At 41.1% G+C, this 21,398-nt stretch overlaps 1 protein-coding gene across 6 annotated transcripts in view; it reads left to right on the forward strand.

The window, feature by feature from the left end:
- The window catches only part of PTPRA (protein tyrosine phosphatase receptor type A), a 160,973-nt gene that overhangs the window by 90,425 nt on the left and 49,150 nt on the right, over nucleotides 1–21,398 (forward strand). For 4 of the 6 annotated variants that reach the window (XM_043602749.1, XM_043602751.1, XM_043602748.1 and 1 more), the window contains 4 exons: nucleotides 3,582–3,608; nucleotides 18,207–18,291; nucleotides 19,485–19,558; nucleotides 19,775–19,911. In XM_043602749.1, coding sequence (XP_043458684.1) covers nucleotides 3,582–3,608; nucleotides 18,207–18,291; nucleotides 19,485–19,558; nucleotides 19,775–19,911 — 323 coding nt within the window. Of the gene's footprint in view, nucleotides 1–3,581; nucleotides 3,609–18,206; nucleotides 18,292–19,484; nucleotides 19,559–19,774; nucleotides 19,912–21,398 lie in introns of those variants that run through there. The other 2 variants (XM_043602750.1, XM_043602753.1) reach the window with 1 other exon arrangement.

Here is a 21,398-nt window from a genome sequence, read left to right on the forward strand (position 1 = left end):
TTTCACTGAGTGAAGTTGAGCATCTTTCCATATTTGGAAAGATCACTTATATTTCTTTCTCTAAGAACTCTGTTGGTATCCTTTGCCCGTTTTTCTTATTAGAATGTTAGACTTTTCTGACTCATTTATAGAAGCTCTTTAATGTTAGGGAAACCCTGGGGCACCTGGGTGGCTCAGTCAGTTAACAGTCAGACTTCCACTCAGGTCATTATCTCGCGGTTCGTGGGTTCGAGCCCTGCTTCGGGCTCTCTGCTGACAGCTTGGAGCCTGGAGCCTGCTTTGGATTCTATGTCTCCCTGTCTCTCTGTCCCTCCCCTGCTTGCGTGCGTACACGCTCTCTCTCTCAAAAATAAACAACCATTTAAAAAATTGTATTAAATGTTAGGGAAACTTTGTGTACCTGTGATAAAGTTGCAAATATTTTCCCCCAGTTGCTCATCTAGCTTTTCTGCATTGCAGAAGCTATCATAAGCAGTTTCAAATTTTTTTAATTAAAAAATTTGTCAGTTGATTTTAACTAAATATTTTCTAGGTATTAGATCATATATAGGAAGGCTTTCCTTACTCCAGTATTACAAAATAGTTCTCCTTATGTTTTCTCCTAGAGTTATGGTTTCTTTCTTCTTTATATGTACATTTGTGTGCATGCAGGTGTGTGCATAAATCTTTGATCGATCTAAAATTTATTCTGATGTGAAGTGTGAACTATGGATCTGTTTTTTCCCAAAATGGTTAATGACTTGTCCCAATACCTTTTTTTCTAAATATTTATTTATTTATTTATTTAGAGAGAGAGACATAGAGAACATGAGAGGGGGGGGCACAGAGAGAGAGAGAGAGAGAGAGAGAGAGAGAGAGAGAGGAAGAGACTCCCAAGCAGTCTCTGTGCTGTCAGCTCAGAGCTGTACTAGGTGTTCATCACAAACTGTGATACCGTGACCTGAGCTGAACTCAGGAGTCAGAAGCTTAACTGACTGAGCCACCCAGACGCCCCTGTCCCAATACCTTTTTTTTTTTAGCTTTTTTTTTTATGTTTGTTTATTTTTGAGAGAGACAGAGACTGAGCGTGAGCGGGGGAGGGGCACAGAGATAGAGGGAGACTACCCTTTAATGAATTATGTTTTTTTTCCTCACTGATTCAAAATGCCACCTTATCATATATTGAATTCTGATATCTGATATGTATTTAGGTTCTCATTTGTTATGTGAGTTTGATTTCTTGGCATTTTTATTTTCTATTAATCATTTTCTCTGTCCAGAAACCCCACCGTTGGTTCTCTGTACAGAACCCCACCGTTTTAATAATTGTAACTAAAATAATCAGTATTTGATAAAGTGAGTCATCCCTTTTTAATCTTATTTTTCAGAATTTTGCTAGCAATTCTTGATTATTTTTCTTTATGAACATTAGAATCAACTTATATAGCAGGAGAAAAGTTTCTATTGATCATGTCACATTTATAGATTAACAGGGACAATTGATGTCTTCAAGTCTATCTAAGAATGCAGTGTATTCCATTTGCTGAATTCTTTGTATTTCTTGGCAGTGTTAAAGTTTTTGCCACTGATGTTGCACATGTTTTGTTCAGCTCATTTCTAGATATTTCAGAGGGGTTCTTTGTTACTTTGGTGTTTTGCTTTGTTTGTTGTTAGTATAAATGGAGTATTTTCTTCCACTGTGTCCTCTAACTGGCTGCTGTCAGGGCTGTGAAGGCTTCTGCTACTGTCATTATTTTTACTGTCATTTTTGACATACATCATTATTTTAGTTTTGAGTATACTACATAAAGCTGTTGGGTTTTGTAGGTGTATTTTATCCTGATCATCTTAATAAATTTCCTCAGTGTTTGGGGTGCCTGGATGGCTCAGTTGGTTAAGCGCCCAACTCTTGATTTCGGCTCAGGTCATGATCTCACGGTTTGTGAGTTTGAGCCCCACATTGGACTCTGCACTGACAGTGTGGAGCCTGTTGGGGATTCTTTCTCTCTCTCTGTCTCTCCCTCCCTTCCTCTGTCTCTTTCTCTCACTCTTTCTCAAAGTAAATAAGTAAACTTAAAAAAATAAATTTCCTCAGTGTTTGACATAATTTTCTTCAATTATCATGCCTTCAAATTAGTCTTTCTTTTTGTCTTTAAATGATTTGATGAGTATCTTCAGAACAAGGTTAGAAAACAATGGTAAAAGTCAGCCTTGTCTTGTACCTGACTCTCAAGGATGCTTTTAGTGGTTTTCCATTAATATGGCGCTGACTCTTGGGTTGAGATATAAACATATTTATCATGTTTAGGATTTATTAATTTATTCCTGTTTTGAAGAGCATATATGTCAAATTTTGCCAGTTGCCTGTTCAGCATCAATGAGCAAGATCTTTCTGATTTTTTTTCCCTCTTTTTATAATACGCTATGGTGAATCATTTTAATAGATTTCCTAACTTTATTCACATTTCTGCAAAAAAAATCATACTAGGTCATGTATTTTTCTTGAATGAACTGTAGCAATTTGTTTGATATTACTTTATTTGGGATTTTTCCATTGATAATTTGTAAGTTATTTCTAAATTAAATTGGTTTATATCTTTCCTTTATATGTGTGCTGTTTTTTAATTTTAATTGTATGTGTGCTATTTTCGATAACTTTTAGTTGTCAGTGTTTTGTTTTGCTTCACAGAAATCATTGAACTTAACCTAGAAAATTGTGCATCTCATTCATGTTTTCAAAATTACTTGAATGGATTTGAAGAAAAGTCATCTCTTAAGATTAATTTCCTACATAGTGTTAATATTTGTTATCTTACATACTTATGTCCATTTTCGTGCTTAAGTTGGCTAACCATTTATCTGTTTCACAGTTTGTTGCTTTTTTCCTTCCAAAGAGTGGTTGTTTTTTTTTTTCAGTTTTTATTTTTCAGTTTTTATTTCATTAATTTCTTTTCAATTCTTACTCTTTCTTTTTGCTTTTCTTAGATTTATTTTGTGCTCTTTCTTTCTTCCTGAGTTGAATGCTTGACTTGATTACAGTCTTCCCACTTAATATATTTAATACTATGAATTTTTGTAAGCACAGCTTCAGCCATATTCCATAAGTGTTCCTGTGGGTAGTTATATTAGTTATGGTGCATTCTAAATATTCTGATAAAGACAGACCAAAATTCAGTGACTTAAGTAGACAAAACTTTGAAAAAGTTTTCTCTGTTACTATATAGAATTTGGTCTACACTGGTTAGATTTTATTACCTGTTGCCATTTTAAGTCCTTTATATTCTTAACTTAATTTTTCCCTGTTGTATTTCATGAATGACCTAAAAGACGTAAAGGCCTGTAATACAATTATGTTTGTATTTCTCTTTGCCTTCTTATACTTTTTATGAATATTGGTGCTGTGTTGCCTTTGTGCTCCGAGAGGACAAACCACTGGTTAAAGTTTAGTGGGTCTGGGCAATCTTGTTTCCCATTTGTTGGAGGGTACCTCATTCTAGCTCCAACATACATAAAGAAAGAGCTGATTTTGTCTTAACTTAGGTTGAATAGTAATGTTTTTCTTTAATTTGAGTGAATGTTTCTATTTTTCACTTACTACACAGGTAATTCTGACTCGAAGGACAGAAGAGGTGAGCCAGTCACCTTATGTCTGTTGTTGTCCCTTTTACAGTGTACAGAATTCATCATGTTTCCTCTGCTCAGTCTTGGTAACCTTGTGCATCTGTACGGTTGTGTGTTTACTTTCCCTTAAATTGTTTCCATATTAACCTGGTTCACAAGAGTAACGGAAACAAATATTCATTATGTTTTCAAGTACAGATTATGGATTCTAACAGTTATAATATCTTTTAGATCTTTTAACAAGTAATAAAACAGCTGTATCTTATTTTATCATATCACCCTGCTAATATCACCTTTTGGTGATATTAAGCCATTATTTCTACACCAGAGCTAATTCCTAATGTCTAGTCCATAATTGCCTATAAACATCCTAGTTTTTTGTGTTGTTTTCCCTAGTCTATAAAGCATCGACCCTTTGTCATTTTGTATGGATTTTATGGGTTTTCACCCTCTAGCGTGACATCCCTGTGACTGGAGATGCTGTGTCAGTGGTCTAAGCAGGACTGCCGGACCCTGGTCACCAGAGAACAGATATGGGAGTACTCGTGTGCAGTGACACATTTTGCTTAGGAGAGTAGTAAGACTGTCATCAGAGGGTGTAAGAGAAAGAGATCATCCAGAATCTAAGGAATGATCATCGCATTTGAGTTTCGAAATATTAATCTGTGAACCAGTTTTTCTCATATGTCACCTACCTTATTAAATGAGACTTCTTGAGGCTTTTTGTTTTCTTATTCTGTTATTTAACCATGCACAATTTTTCCTGCATAATTAAGTAATGGAACATTTGAAGGCTTATGAATTCCCACTAAGTAGAAAGCATCTGAATCAGAAAAGTAGATATATAACCCTTTATGTGTTGTCCATCTGCCAATGTATTTGGTGAGGATTAGTGAGGTGTTATACTGTGCACACATGTCTTTTGATTATCCAGCTCTCACTTTCTTAAACTCAGGAACTGGGTTCTATTAAGTAGTGTCTTTGCTATTCACATTTGCTTACTAGATTTTCACTATCAGATGTAGAACTTAACAGATTTATGTTGCAATAGATAATTATATTTGCTCCTTAAAACTCTTTTAACCAATCTGAAAAGTCCAAGTGGTGTAGGCTTGAAGACTAAACATATAGCTCTCTGATTTCTTCCTCTACATAGTGTGTATTTTCTTAATATTTAGCCTTTCCTTGCCCCGGTATTATCCCTGTTTTACCTAGGTAACAAATAAGGATTTGAGTAGTTTTAATATTATGATTAAAAAGAAATAAAATGACCTTGATTATCTAGATTATTGCTAATTGTGACATTATTTATATGTACTAGCCCATATCCTTTTTAAGTTAAAAAAATAATTTTATATAATTGCTTTTGACCAAACAGGAAAATGAAGAGACATACATATTCTCAGCAATATCTAAAGCCCCAAATGTAATGACACTTTTACCAGAGCAGATCTTTAGAAGTATTTCTATAAATTTTGATATCACATTCTAATTTTAAAGCCAAGTGCTTTCTGAGAAATCAGGCAAATTTTTAAAAAATATTTGCATCATAATGGGTTTGCTAAGCGAAGTATGTCATATGCAGATGAATTAAATTACCAGCTTTTCTGCACTGGTCTCTGGGATGGGGTGCTTTTGAACAGCAGTGGCTGGTGTTTTAATTGTCAAAACAGAAAGGAATAAAAAGAGAGGAAGGGAGGCAGGCAGCTTTGCTTCCTTTCTTTTGAAGTCTAAGAAACTGGTTGTTTTCTCATGTGTATTTTTTTTTAATGTATCCCTCATTATTTAGTAGTACTAGCTTTTTTTCTGATTATGGTAAAATATACTTCCTATCAAATTTGCCATTCTAACTGTTCAGTGGAATTAAGACATTGTCGTGCAACCATCACCACCATCCATTTCCAGAAGTTTTTAATCATCCCAAACTGAAACATCCCAAATTAAACACTAACTCCTCGGGGCACGTGGGTGGCTCAGTCGGTTGAGTGTCCAACTTCGGCTCAGGTCATGATCTCACAGTTCGTGGGTTCAAGCCCCGCATCAGGCTCTGTGCTGACCCCTTGCTCAGAGCCTGGAGCCTGCTTCAGATTCCGTGTTTCCTTCTTTCTCTGTCCCCCTCCCCCCACCCCACCTTTGTCTCACTCTGTTTCTCAAAAATAAATAAATGTAAAAAAAATTTCTTTTAAACAAAAACTGCTAACTCCCTGTTTCTCCCTTCCCCCAGCCCCTGGTAACCACTACTATATTTTCTGTCTCTATAAATTTGTCTATTGTAGATACCTAATTTAAGTGGAATCACAATAATATTTTTCCTTTTGTAACCAGCTTTTCTTTTAAAACATTCATACTGGTGTTAATTTGGGTGGTTTGTGTAATATATAGTAATGCATTAAGTGCAGTTCAGGTGTTATCTTTTAAGTACATCTTCACCATGAAGTCCCTGGCCACTAGTACACTCTCCAGCTGTTATTTAGTCTTCACTAATTTTACATAACAATTTTATTAGTTTTGTTCTAGAGAAAACCAACTCTGAGACAGATTTGCATGCAGCAAGTTTACTGGAGAGTACTTTCTCTCTCTGGCACCTGTGAAGCAGTAAAGGCAGTAGTATTGAGTAGAGACAGGACATGAGATGCCACAAGAGCAAAGGTAGGAAAGGCCTCAAATCCTGCAGGGAGCTTGGGAGCTGGAATGGGGTTGTAAGAGCTTTTCCCTGGGCCAGGCTACTCTCTCTCTCTCTTTTTTTTAATGTTTATTTTTGAGAGAGAGAGAGAGAGAGAGAGAGAGAGACAAGAGCGTGAGCGGGGGAGGGGCAGAGAGAGAGGGAGACACAGAATCCAAAGCAGGCTCCAGGCTCTGAGGTGTCAGCACAGAGCCCGATGCAGGGCTTGAACTCACGAAACGTGAGATCATGACTTGAGCTGAAGTCAGAGGCTTAACCGACTGAGCCACCCAGGCACCCCAGGGCCAGGCTACTCTTGTAGGCCAAGGGCAGTTCCTGTGAAAGCCCTTGACTAAGAATTGTTAGCCACTAACCCTCCTAGCAGCTAGGAGAATGGGTTCTTTGGTCTTGAAGGGGAATCTATAACATCTACTGTTCTCAGGAAGTTTGAGCAGGTGGTGATGCATATTCTCATTCATCTATTTAGAGATTTTCTTGTGTGAGAAAATGCTATTGAATGATCTTGATATATAAAGGCTAGGGAGTGAGTGGCATAGTGGAATGTTCGGAGAAGCAGTGTATGCTGGTTAAAAGCCTGGGCTCTGGAGCTAGACCATCTGGGTTTGTGTGTTGACTCTTAACCACTTACTAGCAGGGTGGGATAGTTGTCTAACTTTCCTGTGACTCTTTCTGCCATTTGCAAAATCAGATAGGAACACAGTGTCTTTCATAGGGTTGTTTTGGAGAATGAAGGAACACATATAAAGTACTTGACCTAGTGCTGGGTCAGCACATAGCAGTTGCTCAGCAAGTGCTGGCTATCACATTGCTACTCCTACTATTCTGTTATTGTTACAGTTGATGGGAGATTAAGGAGGTCAGGAATCTCAGTTGGTCAATCAGGACTCACAGAAACAGGGGCAATCGTAGGCCTCCTGGAGGCTGGTGTGTGCACAGATCCCAAGGCAGGATCATCTTGCAACGGCACCACTACAACGGTAGACATTTAGCTGTTCCTCTGCCCTGTACCTTTTAAACAAGGTTCTGCATAAACGCATCTCCTCCTACCTTTTATTTTAATAGTTTTTTTTAATAATAGGATTTTTACATAAAGACCTTATCACTGATAATTGTTAAATAGCAAGAACACAAGGTAAAGCTATTGTAATCATACTTTAGATTATTTTAGGTGTAATAGTTTATATAACTGGGGTGGTTTTTTTTATATCCAGAAATGGTATCCTCTAAACATTTGTGAAGAAGGAGCCCTTGAACTACAGAGTTCTAGAACCAGACACAGTAAGCATTCTACTGAACCACAGAGGCTCCTTTAAGTTTCTCAGCTCTCATCAGATCACCTGCTCCCCCTGGCTTTCATACTTTGCTAAAGTTGGAATCTAGAAAGGGGTTCACATTCTTGTTTAAAGAAGTATTTTTTTTTTATCATCATAGTAAGTGACATTATTGTGAACTCCATTTATAATGGCTTTCCCTAAGTAATCATATATTCATTCAGTACCTGTTAGATGTGAGGATTCCAGAAAGAAAAAAAATATACATTCCCTGTCTCATGGAAGAAACTCGTGAACACCAAGCATCAGAGCCCACTTGGCTACACACTATTTGGATATACCATGCAAAGTGCTGCCAGGGAGCTTGAAAACATTTGTGCCTGGAGAGTGGGAAGGAGGCATGAGGATGAGCTTTAGGCAGTTTAAATTAATATGGTGACTGAGGAAAATGAAGATGCACCAGGTAGGGTGAAAGAATAAGTCAGGTGTATGAGGAACTGTGCACCTTTGATGTGCGTGAGTTGGGGAGTGGCCAGATCTAGCCTCGGCACAATGGACCCGGTGGTACAGTGAGCCCAAGGGTCAGGGTGTCTCTTGGTGATGGGAAGGAAGGAAATGATGACATAGTCAGATTTTTGTTTTAGAAGGATAACGCCAGAGGCCTTAGGGAAGATAGGTAGGCAATGGAAATTAGTTTCTCAGTAATAATTTGGCCCTAGACAAGATTGGGTTCAGCCCAGTGGTTTGGGCTCTTGAGGCAACCTGATGATTTTTGCTGTTTTTAGAGCCAATAGGAAGGACTTAACATTTTAACTCTGCCTTTGAGAACTGGTAAATACTTCTGTCAAAAAGTGTAGAGATGACACAAAATGGACCTCAGGAATTGAGCTAGAGGAGTATGACTTTTACTTCAGTGGTTATTTTTGTAGTTGGCCAAGGTGTGTCTAAGTCTTTAAGTGACTCACCTGTCTACATGTGAACCCTTAGAATAACATGACCCTTTGTTTTCTTGGAAAAGGGAGATAGCAAATAGACGTCTGTTGTCCCAGAACATCATTTTAGTATTTTTGAAATTCTGTCCCATAGTCGGAGTCTAAAAAGTGAAATTTTGCTAGAATGGATAGTGGATAGGAGGTGGGGGAGGGCAAGGAATAGACCAATGTGCTTGCCTTGCCTACTACGCCAGCCTGTATCATGCAAGGCCACCTCTCTGGAAGACCTAGACCAGGACATGCCTTAGCATGATATGACAAGTCTATCCAGTTATGGAGGAACTCTAGGAGAGTGCCTTGATCCTGAGTCTGTGTCCAAGTCTGAGATTTGATACAGGGAGCTATAAGTTCTCTCCTCTTTTGTTAATAGATCTGAGTCTCCTTCCCTCACAGCAGCGTGGGGATGTCTTTCCTATCTGTATTGTTTTTAACCACATCAAAAACATGGGTGTCGGGGCACTTGGGTCGTTTAGTGGGTTAAGTGTCCCAACTCTTGATTTCGGTTTAGGTCATGATCTCATGATCATGAGATTGAGCCCTGTGTTGGCTCCTCTGTGGGCATGGAGCCTGCTTAAGATTCTCTCTTCCTCTGCCCGTCCCCCGCTCATGTCCATGTGTGTCCCACTCTCTCAAAAAAAAAAACCCAAAAACCATGGATATAATTCATATGTCAAAAGGTAAAATCTTGCTTCTGTGACAGAGGACTGTTCTGGCCTAAAAGCATGGAATAAAGTGGTGTTGTCCTGTAGTTTATGAAGAGCCTGGAGAATAGTGTCACTTTGTGGTTTTGCTTTAGAGTGGCAGTTTTTTATGGGCAAGTTAATGTCTGTGCTTAGTCTCCTCACCCATTCAAACGGGGCTAATAATGGTATCTAAGGGTTCTTAGGTTAATTGAGTGATAAAATATGTGCATGGTGCTTTGCTCTGTGCCTGCTATAGAAGTGCAAAAATACTCACTGTAATAATTTTTTATTAATTCCTAAGTTATCAGGCTAGCTGAGTCTCTTGTCATATTGCTTGCAGTGGTTGCATTGGTCATAAACAATACTGCACTGCTTCCTGGTACTTGTTCCATCCATTCATTCATTCAGGACTTGTTCTGACCACCCCACTTTACATCACAGAATGCTTCCTCCATTTCCTCTTTTGCCCTGCCTTATTTTTCTTCACAGCACTCATTACTACATGTATTATATATTTCTTTACTTACCTGTTCTTTCTTCCCTACTAGACTGTAAGCTTCATGAGGGTAAGAAATTTTGATTTTATTCATTACTGTACCCTCAAGACCTGCCTGACACAATAAGTCACTCAAATATTTATTGAATGAAAGAATAAATGCTGAGTGCAGGGATATCTCAGTGTGATCTTGAATCCATGCCTTCAAGAAATTTGTAATTTAATGGACATATAGTCAATGACTTTAATTCAGTGTGATTAGTGTTGTAGCAGAGTAGGTACATAGTGTTATGGAAGTACAGGAAGTGAGCCGTTACTCACAAAAGGTGATATTTGATCTGGAATTGTGTAAGTGGAGAGGTAATAATAACATTCTAGATCAGGGTTTGGCAGACTTTTTGTATCAAGGACCAGATAATACATAATTTCAGTTTTGCGATCATACTATCTTGGTCACATCTATTCAACCCTGCCTTAGTAGTGCAAAAGCAATCATAGTGTGTAAATGAATACGGATGTGCTGCAATCAAATTTTATTTATACAAGCTGGCAGTGGGCTACATTTGGGCTGTAGTTTTCCTGTTTTAGACAAAGACTTGCCTGAGCCCAAAATCTGGACTGAGGTTCTCTGCTAGTATGTGAACTTTTGGATGCCAAGGCCAAAATGTCTTCCCTTGATATCAGGCACTTTGCAAATGCTGCTTCTTTTAAATCATCCATTAACTGGAAGAGGTGGAGAGTGATAATACGTTTGTATTTCATAAGGCATTCCACAAAGTTTCCAAGAGGTTGTCACACTACTACTAAGTAGGATAATAGGTATTTGAACTCTCAGGTTTGTCTGACCCTAAAGCCCCATGCTCTGGAAATGGCTTTCTTTTGACCTCCTGCTGAAATGAAAATTTGGCTAGATGAATAACTCCAGGTTCAAAGTGCTTCCTAAGAACTTGGTAGACAGGGCACCATTGGCTTTGGCGATGGTATTATAGATGTGAAGTCATACATAAATCTGATTCTTGTTTCTCTATTATAGGGAAACTTTTTTCTTCCATTGGAAGTTTTTAAGGGTGGCTTCTGGTTAATTGGTTGATTTCAATCCAAAGTTTTAAAAGCTTGGTCAGGATGTATCTAGGTAAATCTCCTTTTTCAGTATTGCCACTCAAACTTGATGATCCCTTTTGGCCTGATAACTGAGCAAACTTTCTTGTATAATTTCTTTCCTTCCTACCTTACTGTTCTCTTCTTTGGGAACTCCTAGATCTGTCCAGTTTGTCTCTTTACTGTCACAGTTTCTATCTCACTCTTACTGCTTTGTGTCTTGGGAACTTCCATGATGTGGTTTTTCACGTTACTAATTGGTTTTTCAGTTTCGTGCGTTTTCCTGTTCAGCCTTTCTGTTGTTTCTCCCCCAGTCGTGTTTTAGTTTCTGAGAACTTTCTTAATTTTCAAATTGCTCCTTTCCCTCCCATTTCTTTTGTTGTAGTAAAACATACACATAACAAAATTTACTATCTTAACCATTCCTAAGTGTACAATTCACTGGCATTGAGTTCACTGACACTGTTGCACAATCATTCCACCATCCATCTCCATAATTCTTTTCATCTTGTAAAATTGAAACTCCATACCCACTAAACTGTAGCTCTCCATTCCCCCCTCCCTCCAGCCCCTGGCACCCCCCCCCCGCCATTCTACTTTCTGACTCTGAATTGCACTACGCTAGGTGCAAGTGGAATCATATAGTATTTATTTGTCTTTGTGTGACTGGCTTATTCACTTTGCATGAGGTCTTCAAGGTTCATCCATGTTGTAGCATATGTCAGAATTGCCTTCCTTTTTTAAGGCTGAAAATATTCCATTGTGTGTGTATACATCATTTTGCTTGTCTGTTCACTCACCAGTGGCCATGTGGTTGCTTCTGCATGTTAGCTGTTGTGACTAATGCTGCTACAAACATGAGAATACAAATATCTTTTCAAGATCCCGCTTCCAATTTCGGGGGGGCATATACCCAGAAGTAGAATTGCTGGATAATATAGTAATTCTATTTTTAATGTTTTGTGGAACCACCATACTGTTTTCAACAGTAGCCGTACCATTTTACATTCCTACCAGCAGTGCACAGGGCTCCAGTTTCTCCACATTCTGGCCAACACTTGTTATTTTCTGGAGTTGTTTGTTTGTTTGTTTGTTTGATAGCAGCAGTCCCTGATAGGTGTGAGATTGCTCCTTGTTTTATAGTGGCCTTTAAAAAAAATTGATGCAGTGTGCTGTTGCAATATATTTTTATTTTTTAATATATATATTTTTAATGTTTATTTATTTTTGAGAGAGAGAAAGAGAGCATGAGTGGGGGAGGGGCAGAGAGAGAGGGAGACACAGAATCTGAAGCAGGCTCCAGGCCCTGAGCCGTCAGCACAGAGCCTGACGCAAGGCTCAAACGCACGAACCATGAGATCATGACCTGAGCCGGAGTCGAACGCTTAACTGACTGTACCACCCAGGTGCCTTGCAGTATATTTTTAAAGATTATTCCAGTTAAAGAAATACTCTATTTCTTGTATTGTGTCTGTTTCCCAGGACTGCCATCGCTGTCCTTGGTATCTGTGAAGGTCACTTACAGGGCTCTAGTTGAACTTTACCCTGGAGCATTGAGTGGATTAGAATGTGCTCACAGTAGGTATCGCTTCAGGAGGACAAACAGGGACGTATCCTAAACTAGGGGTTCAGTCATGGTTTAGGAAGTTGGACGCAGTTCTCCTGTAGGTGGAGCTGCCTTCCTTTCTTTTTTCCCCTTCTTCATGTCTTGTGGCCACCTAGAATTACCTCAGGCCCAATCCTTGCCCTTTCTCTGTCATCAGGGCTGACCCAGGAAACTCTCTGTGGGCCCAGTGTACCTAGCAGTCATGTGCAATATAAAAACCCTTTCTGGTTGCCAATTCTAACCAAACCAGAAAAAAGCATTTATGAGGCAATCGGGGATATTTAAACAGTAAGTGAATATTAGATTAGATTAAGGAATTAATGTTGCTTTATAAATAGGATAATGGTATTTTGGATATGTTAAGAATCCTTATCTCTTAGTGTTACATATTGAGATAATTACAGCTGAAATGATAGGTTCAGCTTTGCTTTAAAATAATCCAGTGGGGGAGGGGTGGCACCTGGGCAACTCAGTCCTTTGAGTCTTGATTTCAGCTCAGGTCATGATCTCATGGTTGTGAGATCAAGCCCCGTGTCAGGTTCCATGCTGAGTGTGGAGCTGCTTAAGATTCTCCCTTTCTCTCTGCTCCTCCCCTGCGTGTGCACGTGCTCTCTCGCTCTGTCTCTCTCAAAAAAGAAAAAAAGAATAAAATAATCCAGTGGAGTGGGTATAGACCAGTGGTTCTCAACTCAGGGTGGATTTCTCCCAGAGGACATTTGGCAATGTCTGCAGATGACTTTGGTCATCACAATTGAGGTTTTCTGCTGGCATCTAGTAGGTAGAGCCTAGGGATGTTGTTAAACATTTTACAGTGCATATGACAGTCCCCCCACAACAGAGAATTATCTGGCCCAAAATGTCAGTAGTGCGAGGTTGAGAAGCCCTGGTAGAGATTTAAAAAACTGACATATAGTGATAACATTGGAAGTAAAGTGATATGTACACAGGAATTTGCTGTAGTGTTCTCTTTATGTAAGTTTGAAAGTTTTCCATAATACGAAGTGTAAAAATATATGTGCAACTTATATTTAAAAAAAAAAAAAAAGCCATCAGCACTCTCTGACAGAACTTCTACTCTATATAGAGTGCTGTTTTCCCAGCTAAGTCTGAATGGGGCACACAGCTTGTTACCCAGCCTGTGGGTGTACAGGCCCTGCATTGACAAACCTTTGGTTAAATACCATCCTGCTACCCCAAGGCCTACATTCATCCACGGGTAGGCCTGGTTGACTCTAAGCTTGGGGTGTTTCCAGGCCCAGACTTGTTGAGCTAGTACTTAACCTTTCAACTGGAGGCTCTTCGGCTCTGATTGATCTCTCCAGTAGTCCAGTCCTTCTGCGTTGTCTTCTGCAGATCCCTGTTTCGGGTCTACTAATGCCACTCTTTGTTGCCTTCCAGATATGCTTTTGATTCATTAGTATTTTTATATTTCTTCTATCATTTCAATGTAATTTTGGGAAGAGAAAGAAGTAAGATTATGGATTCAGTTCACTCTCTTGAGCCAGATGTCTCTAATTACCTTCTTTTTATGCGTGGTGGACAGCCCTTTGTGATTGACATTTAACAAAGCCATATTTAGCGATAAGTCATTAATCTAGTATTTGTTTAGTGCCAAATGTATGTGAAATTCTGTCTGGGTTTTAGGTATGTGGTGAGAAACAAAGCAGATATGTAATTCTTGCCCTTGTGGAATTTATGGTGTAAAGGACAGACACTCATTATCAACTATGCTCAAATAAGTATATAACTACAAAGTGTGGGAAGTATTATCAAGAGCAGTAACAGAATGCTTTGTGAGAATAACAAGGAAGATAGTAGCCAATACTGACTGAATACATACCGTGCGTACCTGGTTACTGCGCCAAGAACTTTACATGGATGATCTCATTTAATCTGCAGATAACTTATTTTAGAGATAAGGAAACTAAGACTTCAGATCCTAATTTAGTTTTAGGAAGTCAAGAGAGACCTCTCTGGGAAAAGTGACACTTAAAATGAGAACTGAATGACTAGGAGGTAGCCAAGCAAAGAACGGAGGGAGGCTATGTAAAGCAGGAAGGAATAACATATTTGAAGGCCTAAGGAAGGAATGAACTCAGCATGAAGGGTGTTAGAGGCAGAAGGAGTCAGCAAGCAAAGTGTAGCAGGGGATAGGGTGGGCAGGGGCCAGTGGGGGAGGTTGTTCTAGGCCAGGGTAAGGGAGTTAGATTTCCTTCTAAAGGCTTGGGAAACTATCAAAAGGTTTTATAAGAGAAGAAGATGGTCTGACTCAACTTTCTTAGAGACCACTCTGCCTGCTTTGGGGAGAATGGATTGGCAGTGGACAGAGGCTTACTGTGGTCCAGAGGAGAGAGGATGGGGATTGAAACTACAGTGATGGCAACAGAATGGAAATAGGCAGACAAATTTGAGGCATTGATTTTAGCCCTAAAACATATTACTTGTAGCTAGGTTGGATATAGATAATAAGCAAGAGGAAGAAATCAAGGGGATATCCACATTTCTTGAGCAGCAGGGTGCATGGTAGTGCTGACTACTGAATGGTGAGGGAAAGGTTTTAGACACGGAAGGTTTCACTGCCTGTGAAATTTAAGTGGAGGTGGCATATAGGCCCAGAAGAGAGGTCTGACCAACCAGTGCAAATGTGGGCGCTGGTAGCATATCATTTGTGCTTACAGCCATCTGTCTGATCAGATTGGCTAGATAGAGGTCAGGAAAGAGTGCCAGCGTGTGCCTGGGTGGCTCAGTCAGTTATGCCTCTGACTTCCGCTCAGGTCATCATCTCATCGTTTGTAAGTTCGAGCCCCACATCAGACTCTGTGCTGTCAGCACAGAGCCTGCTTGGGATCCTCTATCTCCCTCTGTCTCTGCCCCTCCCCTGTTCACACTCTCCCTCTCTCAAAAATAAATAAACATTTAAAAAATTAAAAGAATTTAAATAAAGAAAAAAGAGGCCAGGGACAGAGCCCTGAGGAAGTCAGACACTTTGAGACCTGTTGTTGAAAGAGGAACAGCTAGTAAGGTTAAAATGAGGTGGAGCAGCCAAGAGGTAGAAAATCAGAGGAGTGCTTTGTTGTGGGAACCAAGAGTTGAAAGTTCTTCAAAAAGGAGGGTGTACGTAGCCGGTTTGAATGCTCATTTCATATGAGAGCCACATACCAGGGTGTGTTTGAAAATTGCCATCAACAAAGAAGCATGGTATACCTCCCATCTCTTTTTTTTTTTTTAATTTTTTTTTTTTTAACATTTATTTATTTTTGAGACAGAGAGAGACAGAGCATGAACAGGGGAGGGTCAGAGAGAGGGAGACACAGAATCCAAAACAGGCTCCAGGCTCTGAGCTGTCAGCACAGAGCCCGACGCGGGGCTCGAACTCACGGACCGCAAGATCATGACCTGAGCTGAAGTCGGCCGCTTAACCAACTGAGCCCCCCAGGTGCCCCCTTCCCATCTCTTTTAAAAAACCTTTCCATCCCACATCTCCCTCCAGCTGCTGTTCCTTCTCTCTGCACCTCTTTATGGTCAAAGTCCTCACCTCAGAGAAGAGGTAGTATCTCACTCTCTTCTCTTTCCATCTTTATTTCACTCCCTTTCGGCTTTCTCACCGACTACTCAACTGAGACCACTCTTTGAAAGGTCACCAATAGGGGTGCCTGGGTGGCTCAGTTGGCTGAGTGACCGACTTCGGCTCAGGTCATGATCTCCCAGTTTGTGAGTTCAAGCCCCGCGTCGGGCTCTGTGCTGACAGCTCAGAGCCTGGAGCCTGCTTCGGATTCTGTGTCTTCCCCTCTCTACCCCTCCCCTGCTCATGCTCTATGTCTCTCTGTCTCTCAATAATAAATAAATGTTAAAAAAAAAAAAAAGTCACCAATAGCTGCTGTCTTGTCATATCTTGTTTCTCTTCTCTGTGAAACTCACCTACTTAAAATCTATTGACAGTATCTGATTGAGTTGATTACTCCCTCCTTGAAACACTCTTTTCTTGGCTTTTATGATGCCATATTCTGCCAGATTACTTCCCATCTCATGACTGCTGCTTATGAGTCAGTTTAGCTAGCTGATCTTTTAAAAGAATGTAAATCCAGTTATATTTCTTCCCTTTTCAGAGCCCTCCAATCACATAGCGCTTCTCATCACATTCAAAATTAAATCCACACTGCTTACCATGGCCTACAAAGCCCCAAGTCTTCTGGCTCCTGCCCACCTCTGCAGTCACATCCTGTACTAAAACTGGCCTTTGTGCTATTTCTTGAACCTGCCAAGTTGCTAAGGGAGATTATGCTTGCTGTTCTCTGTACCTAGAAAGCTCCTTGTGCAGATCTTCGATGGTTTACTTCTTCACATTATTTAGACGTCTGCTCAGTGTAAGCACTATAGACCTTCCCAGACTACTCTAAAATAACCCCCTCTAGCCCATCAGTCTCTCCCTTTACTCTTCTTCATAACACTTGTCCTTGTCTGAAATTGTATGTTTACTTGTTTGTCAATTAATATGCCCCTACTTCCCCCAGATTGTAGGCTCTCAGTCACTTGTCTGCTTGATGACTTCTCTGTTCTCAGAGTCTGGAACAGTGCCCCGCTACAGTTACTGATCAAGAAGACAAGTCTTTGGGTCCACCTGGGTGGCTCAGTCCAACTTCAGCTCCAACTTCAGCTCAGGTCATGATCTTGCAGTTTGCGAATTCAAGCCCCCAGTCGGGCTCTGTGCTGACAGCTCAGCCTGGAGCCTGCTTCAGATTTTGTGTCTCCCTCTCTCTCTGCCCCTCCCCCACTCATGCTCTGTCTCTGTCTGTCTGTCTCAATAAAAAATAAAAGTTAAAAAAAGTTAAAAAAAAAAAAAAAAGTAAGACAAGTCTTTGAGGTGACAATAATGGATGTAATCCAGACCATATGTGACAGGATTGACCTTTGCATGGGAGGGACACGCCCTCCCTTTTAGCGCAACGGAAATGGTGAAGTTAGTTACAAACACAGACTAGTTGTGTGGTTCGTGGTGGGGGTGTGGGCCTGGAGGAGGATGAGTCGACACCTGGTTAGCTGCCATGAGAAAGGAGGCTAAGTATTGGGTGGATAGGAAGCCAGGCCCTTTGGAATGAAGGGAGGAGTTGTTCTGTCTCTGAGCCAGATGTTGCTGTAGTTGAGCTCCTGGTAAAAGGTAGCCACGCAAAGAGGTACAAAAGAGTACCCGGCATTTTTAGATACGTAGTGCTTCAGGATCTAATGTCCCTTTAGGACATTAGGAACATTATTCTCTATGCCAGGAAACCATTTGAGTTTACAATAGGAAAATTGCCCTTTTACCTTCCTCTCCTATCTTCCTCTAGATGGAGCCCATTGAGACTAAGACAGAGTGCACTGATGGCCCTACACACCTAGCTTGCCATCAGGATTGACATGTTCATGCTTTCAAATATTTGAGGGTTTTTTGGTTTTTGTTTCTTGTGTGTGTGTGTGTGTGCGCGCGCGCGCGTGCACGCACGCATGCGCTACGCGCTGTTTTAGACTCTATAGCAATGAAAGAAACAGAGTCTCTGCCTTATAGGGCTTTTATTCTAATGCAGGGAGCCAGTAAACAAATGTCCAAATCAGAGATGGGATGGGCGTGTCACTCTGGGTCCTCACCCTACCTTTTGCCTCGCCTTCCACCCACACTGGCCCTGGGGTGGCAGTGGAACATGTTCTGTCTCTCACTCACTGTCCATGGCCTGCCATCTACAGAAGCATTGAGTGAGCTCTCCATTGCATACGATGGTAATGACGTATTCTCTCCATTTCAGATGAGACGCCAATTATTGCAGTGATGGTAGCCCTGTCCTCTCTGCTCGTGATCGTGTTTATTATCATAGTTCTGTACATGTTAAGGTGAGCGTGCTAAAGCTTCTACGTTCTCTTGGACTCTGTTTCAATACCCCAGGGTCTCAGTATGCCCACACAGTCCAGAAGATAGTGAGGTAAGAACAGTGAATAGGATAGAGGGGACTGCCTTGTGATACTAAAATTAAAATTCTACATAGTAATGGTTTAAAAGCTCTACATAGTCTTCCTCAAGACCCAGCCCCTCCGCTTTGCTTCCATCTGCCCAAATCCAGTCCCCAGGTCCAGTTTAACCTAAAGCCCAGGATGGTGGTTTGAGGTTGAGGGAAAAGATATAATCTGTGTCATTGCTGTTAGGTGGGTTAAGATCCCCAGATCTAACCCTACTGTAGCAACCCCTAAAAGTACCTGAATGGAGAAGGTGTGCTGACTAGAGACCTATATTTCTAGTTGGGGGTTTGGGGGCACACCTAAGATCTAGGATCCCTGACCCTGGTGTGCTGAACTGAACCACGTGAATTAGAGTTCCCCCTTCTGACTTTCTTCAGGGTCCTCTAGATATTGTTCCTCAAACAGGAAGGAAAAGCAAGCAAGGGGAAGCCAGGGGAGAGAAGAGAGAGATGCATTTGTCCTCTTCCTGCTAAAGTTACTACCCTGGCTAATTGGGATTAACTCTGCCCTTATCTTTGGCTTAAGCTGCTCTGTGCTCCCTCTGTTCTTTTGCAGGGATAAAGAGAAGGGAACCTTACACACCCCTACAATTTGTCATGTGTCTCCACCATTCTGCAGGAGACTTGTAGCCAGACCTGTGCCCACCCAGTCTGAAGCTCCGGGCTTCTCCCTGATTGCACCGGGGAAATACCAGCATTTTAGCTTAATAGGGATATTCTTATCTCCCCTCCACTGTATTCTACTCACTTACCCCTTCTCCACCTGGTGCGGCTGTCATCTCCAGTGAGTCCTGGAACTGGAGCCACACAGAGGAGCCATACAAGCCAGAATATACTGTTATGGCACCTGGGTTGGATTCTAGTGTGCTGAGGATGAGCAGGAACATCCTGAGGCACTCGATCACCCTGGAATGGAGCTGCCTCAGCATGTGCAGGACCTGTCTCTAAAAGAACATGTTTATTTGGTAAAGGAGATTTAGGATGCTGAATTGATACATGGAAACATAAAGCTAGTGATTGGTCTCTCCTGACTCTATGCTTGCTTTTTCACTATGAACATTTTCTCATTAGGTTTAAGAAATACAAACAAGCTGGGAGCCATTCCAATTCTTTCCGCTTATCCAATGGCCGCACTGAGGATGTGGGTAAGGCCCCCCTTAATGACATGGGGAACCTTCGTGGAGAAGAAAATCAAGAAATTAGGGGTTTCCCATCCTAAAAGGGCAGGGAGGGGGAAGACTTGAAGAAAGCATTCCTGGTTTTTGGAGGCCTGGTGCATGAGATAGAACACCCAGTTTAGTCTCCAGAGAAGGGCTGGGACTCCAGAGCACCTGACCAACCTTCCCCCTTGTATACTGCAGAACCCCAGAGTGTGCCACTTCTGGCCAGGTCTCCAAGCACCAACAGGAAGTATCCACCCCTACCCGTGGACAAGCTGGAAGAGGAGATTAACCGGAGAATGGCTGATGACAATAAGCTCTTCAGAGAGGAATTCAATGTGAGTTCTTTGCCGAGGCTGGTGTGTCAGCAGGGAGGAAGGCAGACCGAAGGTCAGGCCTTTTGAGTCACGGGGTAGAAAACAGGTTTCTAACGGGTTAAGAGGTGAGAAATTTTCTGCCAGGCTCATCTGACTCCTTTCCTATGTGATCATAGACAGGAAATGAAATAAGATTTGCCTCACCTCTCTCATCTACCCATCCATCCATCCATCCATCATCGCATCTGTTACTTTGTTTGTTTAATAAATACTTACCAAGCATCTAATATGTGTGAGGCACCAAGGATTTGCTGGGGAGCAAAAACAGATCCAGTCCCTGCACTCAGGGAACTCACTGTCCACTAGGAAAACCCCCATAAATAAGAACAAAAATATATAAATTCAGACAGTAATATAAGACATGAAGGACTGGTGCATAGTTGTAGGAGCCTATATTAAGAGGTGGCCTTTTAGAGTCTGGAACAGGGGTCGCAGAGTGTCTTAAGCAATAGACAATAGGAATAAATCAGTATAGAAATGAAGACCATGAAAGACTGCTGAGCACAGGCCTCATTTGGGGTATTTAGATTTGTACTTTTTTTTGTAACTCCCTTAAGGAAGCTGAACATGTTTGTGGATCTACCAGTTGATATTCCCAGCCACCAGTTCTGATTCCAGTTCAGAACTTCCTTGAAGAAATTATGTTTTAATTGAGACCTAATCATAGGCGAGGGCATTGGTAAAAGTGGTGTGGGAAATATTCCAGGCACTGGAAATAGCAGGAGCCAAGCTATCACTAGTAAGCGTGGGTAAGGGAAGAGCGCATCCAAAAAATAAAGAAGGGCTGTGTGTGACTAAAGGGCAGAGACTTGGGGAAGTGGTAAGATATGAAACTGTGTAAGGCAACTGGGCCAGGCTGTAGATGTTGTGGATTGTGATGAGAGAAGAGAAAGCCATGGACCAACCAGATTTATATTTTGAGAAAAATCATTCTGGCAGCTAAATAGAGAAGAGCCCATAGGGAGACCAGAATGGATGCAGGGAGTACAGTTAGGGGCTGCAGCAGTTGTTAAGAGCCGAGGTGCTGATCGATTGACGAAAGGTAGTAATGATTAGAGAGAGGGGGATGGACAGAGAGAAACAGTTCCAGAGTTGGCTAATTCATCAACTGGGGCATTGTTAAACTCTCAGTCTCCTTCACATCTTCCCACTCAGCCATGTGTCAGCTTTGTCTTCTAGGCTGACTCCCCTCATGTTGCCAAAACGTCTTCCTCAGTTCTAAGTGCCACATGGAGGTATAACAAGGTCCAGTGGGAAAAGGATGACTGTTTCTTCCTGTGTGTCTCCTTTTATCAGTGAAGAAAACTTTCCCAAGAGCTTCTGAAGACTTCCCTTGTCACATGCTCTTTCTTAAATCAGTCACAAGCAAGGGAGAATTAGGCTCACTGCAACTGACTGAGATCAGTCCAGATTTTTCCTGTGTCGTGTCAGGGTTAGGCAGACAAGCC

The sequence above is a fragment of the Prionailurus bengalensis genome, chromosome A3, assembly GCF_016509475.1.
Source record: "Prionailurus bengalensis isolate Pbe53 chromosome A3, Fcat_Pben_1.1_paternal_pri, whole genome shotgun sequence".
NCBI lineage: Eukaryota > Metazoa > Chordata > Mammalia > Carnivora > Felidae > Prionailurus > Prionailurus bengalensis.